Source organism: Lissotriton vulgaris, chromosome 6, assembly GCF_964263255.1.
Source record: "Lissotriton vulgaris chromosome 6, aLisVul1.2, whole genome shotgun sequence".
In the NCBI taxonomy this organism is placed as follows: Eukaryota; Metazoa; Chordata; class Amphibia; order Caudata; family Salamandridae; genus Lissotriton; species Lissotriton vulgaris.
In genome coordinates this window covers 1846792031-1846801740 of record NC_141694.1, presented here as the reverse complement: position 1 = coordinate 1846801740, position 9710 = coordinate 1846792031, and the positions used below count along the sequence as shown (strand labels likewise).

The following is a 9710-nucleotide window of genomic DNA, read 5'->3' as shown; positions in this document are numbered from 1 at the left end:
AGCTGGGGTTGGAGAGTTCCTTCACGATGTTGAAGAGCTCTTTGCTGTTGTGTGCGTTGTTGTCTAGGCGTTCTTTGAAGGAGGCCATTCTAGGAGATCTGATGAGGTGATGGTGGCGTTCTTGTGGGCTGCGTAACTGTTCGGTGTCTGTTCACGGTGCCATTTCTTCTCTAGTTTTTGGCAGGTTTGTTTGGAGGCCTGGAGGTCTTCAGTGAACCAGCTGGCTTTCTTGTTGGTGTGTCTATTGGAGGGCTTTTTGATCGGGGCAAGAGTGTTGGCGCAGTCGTCGATCCACTGTCTGAGGTTACGGGCGGCAGTGTCTGGGTTGGTGGGGTCAGCGGGTGGTTTCCGGGCAAGGGTGGTGGTTAGCTGGTCTTCTGTGACTTTGCACCAGCAGCGGAGAGGGATCTGTTGGGTGTGGTGGTGCGTGGGGGATTTCCGGAAGGTGAAGTGGATACAGCCATGGTCGGTCCAATGAAGTTCGGTGGTGTGGCTGAAGGAGACGTGGGAGCTTGCGGAGAAGATGGGGTCAAGCGTATGGCCGGCAGAGTGACAACTACAGCATGCTGTAAACAGGTATGCAGTGCGTTGATTCTCTCCTAGACACTCAAAATAGCATGTTACAGTGTTCCATGGTCTTCTAGTGTAATGTACAGAGAAGTAGGTTTTAGGGTGTTAGGTTGCTAGATGGCATTTTAACTATGATAGAAATTCTCATTTTATTTGTATTGTTCGCAACACGAATTTCTGCTATTTTTATAATCTATGTAGATATTTTAGATCTGCTAAGCAACAGGAGGAGACTGTACTAAAGGCTTATAAGTTAATCTTTTTCTTAGTGCATTTTGTGTTTGACATATTGTAAAGAGTGAAATTGGGCTTCTCAGATACCCAGTGCGTGTCTAATTTCCTGTTTGGAGGACTGTTAGCAACCCAAAAGCATTAACGCCACTTCAGCTATGCATTGGGTGGGGTCCTGGAGGGCTACAGTACCCGGTCTTGCGCAATCAAGCACTGGTGCATTTATCTGAGTTTACTTGTGTCACGGTGTTGTAAAAACAAACCATGTAGAGTTAAGCCAGAGTCCTAGTTTATGCATCAGCTCAATCATCTTTCTGTCATGGGCAAGGCCAGCTGGAGAGCATGGATCCCATTGAGGACCATTACTCTGACTCACTGATATGATGCAGCTACCGCCTGGGCAAGTGCATAAAAGCAGAATTTTACAAGTGTGGGCAATAAGGGCCTGATTCACAGAATGAACTTAAGACTAAATCCTAAACTTACTACTATTTGGTATTCACCGAATGCACTTACTACTTTCAGGATTCACAGAGTGAACTTACTACTTTCGGGATTCACAGAATGAACGTACTACTTTCGGTATTCACAGAATAGATTTAAGACTACTAACTTTACGTCCGCACTAGGGCCGGAAATTCCGGCCCGGAGGCGGAGTTTCTGGTCCGGAGGCGGAGCTTCTGGCTTATGGGCGGAGCTTCCAGCCCAGAGGCGGAGCTTGCGGCACAGAGGTAGAGATTTCAGCCATGGCTAAATCCCCACTTCTGAGCAGGAAGCTCCGCCTCTAAGCTGCAAGCTGCGCCTCCAGGCCAGAAGCTCCGCCCCCAAGCCAGAAGCTCCGCCTCTGGGCCGGAATTTCCAGCCCGAGTGCGGACGTAAAGTTAGTAGTCTTAAATCTATTCTCTGAATACCGAAAGTAGTAAGTTCATTCTGTGAATCCCGAAAGTAGTAAGTTCACTCTGTGAATCCGAAAGTAGTAAGTTCACTCTGTGAATCCCGAAAGTAGTAAGTGCATTCTGTGAATACCAAATAGTAGTAAGTTTAGGATTTAGTCTTAAGTTCATTCTGTGAATCGGGCTCTAAGTCTCCATTCTAGTGATCCAGGTAAAAAGGTCTGGCTAGACTGGTGATCTTTAAACCATTGCATGCTGCCACCATGGCTGTGTTTAGTAGACCGAACGACAGGAAGAGAAGTCCTCTGTCACAAACAAGGACACGCTTGGTGTGCCCCTCCAGGTCACAGAACACGTCTAGGACCTCTTAACAGTCGGGTGCAGGCCTAGGCCTTAGTGCACATACTTAGATTAACGTGACAACAGGACTAAAGTAAAAAGACTGGATACTAGATACCTGCACTCGGGACAGGGGAACATGCCTGTTTACCATGCAGGGGACATTCGGGTCTCAACATCTGACAAGTTAGTTCTTAGAATCTGTGAATCTTTCTCACCAAAAATGTCCCCTTTCCACGTAGGGCGGTCCAGCACGCTCCCAGAGTTCTTTTCTCCACCACATCCATCTAAAGAGAAGGCAAGATTGTACCAATTGCACCCATAGTTTATCCTTCTTTACTTTGTTGATAGGACTACGGACTACCACGATGATCATTTTTGTTGTGTTGGCTGGTGCGAGAGAAGAAAAGGTGGTCTGAAAAAATACCCTTATTGCAGTGGGTTGTTCCCTGCATAAAACGTATGCTCTGTCAAATAGAATGCTCCAGAGGGCCTTGGGTCTCATTCACAAGAGTTAATACTGCTTCTATGGCCTTGACTTGCGGTGTTCCTGTCAGCAACATCTTCCAGGCAGCCACATAGGCATCTCTCTAGGCTTTCACAGGCTCTACTGTATTGCTTTATCTCAAGCATGCAGAGAGGACCATTTCCTTGCTCAGTACTTCATGACTTCCTTTCCTCTCCTGATTAATGCCCTCCTAGGCAGGGATGTTTGCTCGTGTTCTGATTCAAGGTGAATCTTCAGTTACCAATGTGCATCAGAAGAATTAGTAACTTACCTTTGGCAAAGAGCTCTCCGATGGATAAATAATCTACCTGCATATGCCCCACCTCCCGCCTCCTCTTCCTGTGGAGCCTGCCCGCCCTTCATTTGGTGCCCGTCTGCCTTCCCTTCCTAGGGTGCCCGCACGCCTCCCATCCTATGGTGGCCGCTCGCCTCCCCTTCCTGTGGAGTGAACTTTCCAGAGTCGTAGGGTTTCAAGTTAGTTTTTTAAGACTATACGTGCTAACTTAATCTTGCCTGCCACATTCCATATCTGAGAGCATGGAAAAATAGTATAAGGGGAGCTAGACACTCTCCCTCAAGGCTTTTTTTTTAACCAGCAGGTTGAAGACATTGAAGCTATAATCCTGATGTTTGGGAAGGGAGCTCTTCTTCCGGCCCTGACAATCCTTTTGGGCCTGCTCACCTGTTATGCATTTTACTGGTTGATCACACTTTGAGGCACACCAGTGGAGTGGCCTCTTACAGATGGCCCAGACCTGGGAGTTCATCTGACAAGATCCATATTTTTTCTGAAGCAGCTCGAGATCTACAGTAGTGGCTGGTTTTGGACCACCTGGTTACCAATGCTTCCCCCTTAGGACAGTCGTCAAGATTCGCTACAAATTAGAGGGCTCTGGTTTCCTTCGGAGCACAGTTCTCATCAACCTGCTTGAACCTTGGGCTGTATGCCTGGCACCTGAAATATTCCTGTCCTCCATCTGCAGTCGGTCAGTGGACGTACTGTCAGACGACACGTTGGAGATGGGGTACTCCAACAAGCAGGTTGCCATTGAGTTGTCCCTTGTGTCTGGAGGCTTTGAGACTGTGGTCTTGGGCTCAGGCTCACAATATGTTGCAGCTACCTGAATGAGCACTGGAGTTGGTCTCCGCACCATTTTGCTTACCACTTGTGACATCTGGTGGTTTAGTCGTCACCCTTTGGGGCAGTCCTCCAGTGGACCTCTTTGCCACTCATGAGACTACTCACTGCCCATAGTTCTGGGCGCTGTAGGTCGCACTGCCGAGAGCCCTGGGAGGTATGTTCATTCTGAGGTGAAACTTCCATCTTCACTACACATTTCCTCCCATCCCTCTGATTCTTCTGGTTCTGAGAAGCTGTGTCAGGTCTGTTCACAGACCGTGCTGGTGGACATGAAGGCTGCGTTACTTGGATCTGCTCCACCTGTCACTGTTCCCTCCTCTTCCAATCAGCGTTGACCTCCTCTCGCAATAAATGGGCAGGTTCTTCATCTGATTCTTCGGCACCGCCGTCTTCAGATACCTCTGCCTGGCGAAAGAGTGCGGCAATCTGAACCATTTGACCTACCTGCTGAAGCGTAGGTGCCAATTTGGCGGCTCAATGTCCATCTAACTAGTCCGCATTTCATGACTTAGTGGCTCTTCTCTTGCATGTTTATCAAATGTACTATTTAACACCCTTTCGGCTTTTCTTTGTGTACCAAATCAGCCTTTGTTATTTAAGTTTCCTATGGTTGTGAGATTTCTGAAGTGGTTGACCCAATTTTCTCCGAGAAACATCCTTTTCCACGCAGCCATTACAACGCGTAATGGTTACATCGTGGTTTTAACAACGCAAGTCATTACGTCGACTTGCACTGGAGGGTGCTCTAGACTAAGGAATAGTGTGAATTACTATTCCAACACCTTCCCTACTGTACGTAGACTGGAGTTGGAATAGTAATTCACACTATTCCTAAGTCCAGCGCCCTCCAAATCAAGTCCATGTAACGACTTGCGTTGTAAACACTGCGATGTAAAATACCACGTTGTGTTGGTATTCGTGATATCATCACACATTCATTTTCTCCACTTCCCCAATCATCAAATCACAGTGGGATTTTAATTTGTTGCTCGCTTTCCTGATGTGTTCGAACTTTAAGCTGATCCATAGTTGCCCCTAGTTGCTGTTCGTTCTGAATACTCTTTCTGATCAGCATTACGTCGGATCAACTTGTTTGCATGCTGCCGGATTTGTCTGGCATTGGTTGCACCTCATTAGTACTGGTTTAACACTCACATTTAGGAATAAGCAACAGAAAGGTGACCAGTCCAGCTTTGCAAAGGGCCTTTCACTGTGCGGAAACCCGTGTTGCTGCGCTTTTAGTAACTTTTGAACCGTTTGAGCTAGAAACAAATAATTTTTGGGTTAAAATCTGCAGATTATGTGGCAGATGATTATGTGGCGAATGTGTAATCACATAATTTCAGTAGTCCTGATTATAAGTACCTGGTCTAGGCCGTCTCTCTGTCTGAGAGTGCAGCCACTGGAAGATTTGCAAGAGGGCTGCCAACGACTGTCACCGTAAGTCTCCTGGGGCACAATCAGACTTGATAGAACCCAGCAAATCCTCTGGCTATTGGAGTGGGTGGGGTCTGTAATCGCTTGCCCACTCTTTCCCCTTACAGTTGCCAGATAACTGCTCTGCCCCCCCTTCTTGTTAAGCCAATTCAGTAGTGTATCCACTTTATTGCACTGTTTTTAAGTCCAGCTCTGGGATGCTATCCAAATCTTATAGACTTCGTTTAGTAGGAATTGCCAGTATTGCAGATTGGCGGTCTCAGGTGTTGTACTTGCAGACATGGGAGTTTGTCTGTGGTGTTGGTTTTTACTCCACTCCCATCAGGGTCAGTTGTGGGGTTCATTAAAGTTCCCTGGTCGTTCTGATTCTGTTTAGTATCTACATGGTGATAGTTTACGACCATGTTCCTGGAAGAGCTTCTGGGGCATTACTATGGTACCCCGCTGCTAGATTCGGAAGCTCTGATTACACTGTGTAGCTCTTGTATTTGTCGTGCTTGATCAGGAGTCCACAAGCCCCTCATTCAGTTAGATGTACCATTCAGTCGTCCCTATGGACGCCTCTCAACAGTTGTGTTGGTAAGCCACCATTCATTGAGAAGAACCATGTCCCGCTGCCGAGCATTCGCCGCTCCTATATCATACCCTGGGAGGGTTTGCGGCATGGTCCGAGCACCTTTTGGAAAAAAATATCTTCTTTTCTGTTACTTTTCTCTGGTCAGCCGTTGTGACAAAGAAATAATCTGTTCTTGAGGAAAAACATTGTTTGGGTGGCACTGATGCTCAACATCCTTCAGGCCATACTATGCGTAAAAAGCTCCAAAGTGGGTCGAACCGTCTGTGCCTTCATAGCTGGTCCGCACCTATTAACCACTATGCATCATTGGCTTACTCTTGCCTTTCTGATGCAGAGAGCTGCTGATCAGTTTTCCTTGAAATGCAGGGTGGTGGATGGCGAGGGTGAAGGGTAGAACTGCAGTGTCTGTTGTCAGGGTATGAAGGGCCCTTAGATGTGGCTCTTCCTGACCACTCTTACATGTGGCTGTTGATAGTCAAGATGCAGCCCGCTCCCTCCTCTTTGGGCCTCTGATGTGGGTGCTCCAGCATGGGGACAACCTTGCTGTGATAAGCATCACTCAAGACCAAGGCTGACTCTCTACGACTGCCTGTGAAAGACACGTGTAAAGGGAACCGACCCAAACTGTTCCTTAAAAGGTAGACGGGTAATGCACCACCCTGTCTGCCAACACTGTATAAAAGTGGAAGCCGCTGACCCACTTGTTCCAGTTCCAATGGCCGCTCAAGTGAAGATCGGTTACTCAACAGAGTACTCAGGGGACCACTGGGCAGCCAAGGGCTGGTGTATGCCAGGAAGCTGGTAACCCAGAGGTTATTGGACAGCACTGGATCCTGATCTAAAGGAAGAATTGCTAACTTTTATTGGGACTCTTGGAGTCTTGCCTGAGGAAAGTGCCAACCCCGCTGGACCGGACCATTGGAAGGTCCTGTAACAGGGGCCCCTGGTGCTGGGTTCTCTCCAACATAGATACACAAACCGAACAGTTGTATATACAGCAAATGCAGCACCAGTTTAGAAGATTGTACCAAAATATTTTGATCAAAATGTTTGAATCTGTGTGCTGGTCCTGAAAGCGCCCTCTGTTCAAGGCCGCTACCCTAAATAGGAAACAATCTAGAACAACAATATATCAGAACCGCACCACCTTTCTTGACATATATGCAAGAAAACTTAATAATCCAATCGAACCAATTGATACAAGAGATGTCAAATGTCCCAACAACTGGTATATAATTTCTTTTATTTTCAATCAAAAAGCCATCAGCCAACATGTTTCGTCCCAATCTACTAGGACTTCTTTATGGCTGAAATTTACAGAAAAAAAGGAACATATGAAAGAACATATAAAACCTGACATGTTACAATACTAACAAGACATACAACATTAGATTACGAAATTTAAAATTACAAAGCTAGCTGTCTCTCCAACATAGACTTGCAAACTAAGAGATTGGCATGATCAAGAGCAAAAATCTGAGCAGCTCCGCTGGAGGAACCGTGGCACTGTTGAAGTTTGCTGGGTGGTCTCAATGTACTATCCACGTCGTTGTCAAGACACTTGAGTATGTGCGTCCGATTGGCTGGGCCGACTCATGCAGAGATAGTTATCTGCCTGTGGCACCCAATGTTTGATGGTGAACGTGGACAATGTGACCATGGACTGCCACTCTGCTGTGTGGTCAAGATTGCCCCAAGCAAGTAATGACTGCAATCCAGGGGTACCTGCCAAGTTTACCCCCCTGCATGCGGCATGGAGAAAGTCAGGCTCCAAAGATCTGAGGCCATCACTTTATGGAACTATGTGCCAAACATAGCACCTGGCAACAGTGACACTGAGGACTTCCGCACCCAATCTGGATCGTGCCATTGACCCAGGATGTCGCCTGAAAGTGTAGCCGGAGCACTACGCATGCAGACTAGGATTGCCAACTGCTACTGATCAAAGGCTCACTGGAGTGACAGGACTGGACCTTCATGGATCCTCAAAGCCTGCCCACACTGAGTGATCCGCAGAATTGAGAAGAGGCCTTATGCCATAAGCATCTGCTACTCCTGTGACTTCTCCGGGGCTTTCGGTGTAGCCGGCAGCTGCTCGCCTCCGCTGAACCACCACATGCTGCACTAGAAGGACCCACCCACTACTGGTGAATCTGCCACCACAGGAGGTTCAGTGCAACCTGAGGGCCTCACCACTGGAGCCAGCGGACCGACTGAGAGGGGCCTAGAGCCCTTCAGACTGTTGAGAGAAGCAAGGAAGGGGAGCACTTACCTATACCAGAGACCACCCATGTTCACCCGAGAACTGACTCGGACAAAGGGAGGAAGGAAGGAATGGGTGGAGTGTAAGCATGGGCGAATTTTGCGGATCTCGCGTTCGCGAATTTTGCGGATTTGCGGATTCGCAATCCGCAAAATCCGCGAATTCCCGCGAATTTTTTTTTTTTTTTGTGTTCGCTCGTGTTTCTGCCAGTTCGCGAGGGTTTTTAAAATTTCGCAATTTGCGAACTTACCTGTCGGGTCGCAAGTTTTGCGAACTTGTTGTTTCTACATGTCCAGCCTGTTTGGGACACTCTTCTTCATCACTGCCACTCTCTGTCACCACTGCCACTCTCTGACTACTCATGCCACCCTCTGGCCCACCCATGCCACCCTCTGTTTCATCACCACACCCTCTGGTTGTCCAGTGTACATTATTTTCGGCAAAGCAAAGCACACCTTCCCTGCCTCAAGTGACCTGAATTAATTTGGGGCTGATTAATGTGTCACAGAATATTTTTTTAGCTGGCACCTGCTTCCTTAGTGCGCCCTGATTAGTGATCTTTTGCACTTGCTAAGTGCTTTCATTGTTGCAAAATTAGTTACAACACCTGCCCTGCCCCAACTGACAATAATGAATTAGGGGCTAATTAATGTGTCACTGAAAGAATTTAAAGTTCCAGCCTGGCACCTGCTTGTCTGCTCCTTTAGCTGTAAATCAGGACCTTTGTGGCATACAGTTAAGGTCAGAGCAGGGTCACACAAAATAGTTGCAAGCAGGCAACCGAATTCTGGAGGGCCCCCTCAGGAAGCACTACAAAGAATCGTTACAAATCATGAGGTTGACCTTTTGCACCTGCTCATTGCTTTTGCTTTTGCTGAAATCGTTTTTCGTTTTTTTTCGCGCTATTCGCGGGGCGCGGCGTCGTGCGAAACCGACCGCGGAAGCCGCCAATTCGTGCGAATGAGCATTTTATTTTTTTTGCGGCTTGTTGTTTCGCGAGTTTTTTTGCAGTATTCGCGAGCCGCTTGCAGCGCAACACGCGAATTTACCCCAAGGTCGAGTACGGGCGCGGCCATTTTGTTTCCGTGACGTATTTCCGTTTCCGCCCGCTATGTATAATCTCGCGCAGTAAGCGCATTGCGAGTAGAGGTTCGCACGAGATCGCGCGGGAAATCTACAGGTTCGCACGAGATCGCGAGGAAAATCTCGCGCGAACTTTCTTTCGCGCTCGTGAACGGGCGCCGGCCATCTTGTTTTTCATTCATTTCCTGTGTCTGGGCATGGTGTTTAATCCTCTTGGTATCTTTGCCATCCTTTGCTTGTTTTCAGTTTTTTTTTTACGATTTTGCTTCTTATCTATCCCTCTCTTTTCCTAGCTGTATATTTTTGTCTTTTCTGCTATTTTTCTTTACTTTTAAACTACTTTTTTAAACTCTTTTCTTTTCTTCTTCCCTATCCTATTCTTTCTTAATTTTCTACTTCTTCCTACCTTACCTGCCCAGACCATGGTCAAGCCAGGCGCCGTGAAGCTGCCCAGGCACTTGAGGGCCGCAGCGGCGGCGGGGAGTAGTGCTGGACCCAGTGGCAGGACAGCATGCGGGAGATTGAGGGGGGAGCAGGTGACGCGACGGGAGATATTCAGCCCGGAGGAAGTGGGCGCGCTGGTCTACTTCGTCCAGCGCCGCCTGCCCAGGACCATCGCGGGAGGCGGCAGGATCGCGGCCGGCGGCTACAACATGCGGGAGCGCCGG

At 47.9% G+C, this 9710-nt stretch overlaps 1 protein-coding gene across 1 annotated transcript in view; it reads left to right on the top strand.

Annotated features, from left to right (window-relative positions):
- Positions 1-5521: 5521 nt before the first annotated feature.
- LOC147709632 (uncharacterized) overlaps positions 5522-9710 on the top strand; it is a 41727-nt gene continuing 37538 nt past the window's right edge. The window contains exon 1 of the mRNA XM_086926060.1: positions 5522-5594. Coding sequence (XP_086782186.1) covers positions 5522-5594 — 73 coding nt within the window. The remainder of the gene's footprint in view (positions 5595-9710) is intronic.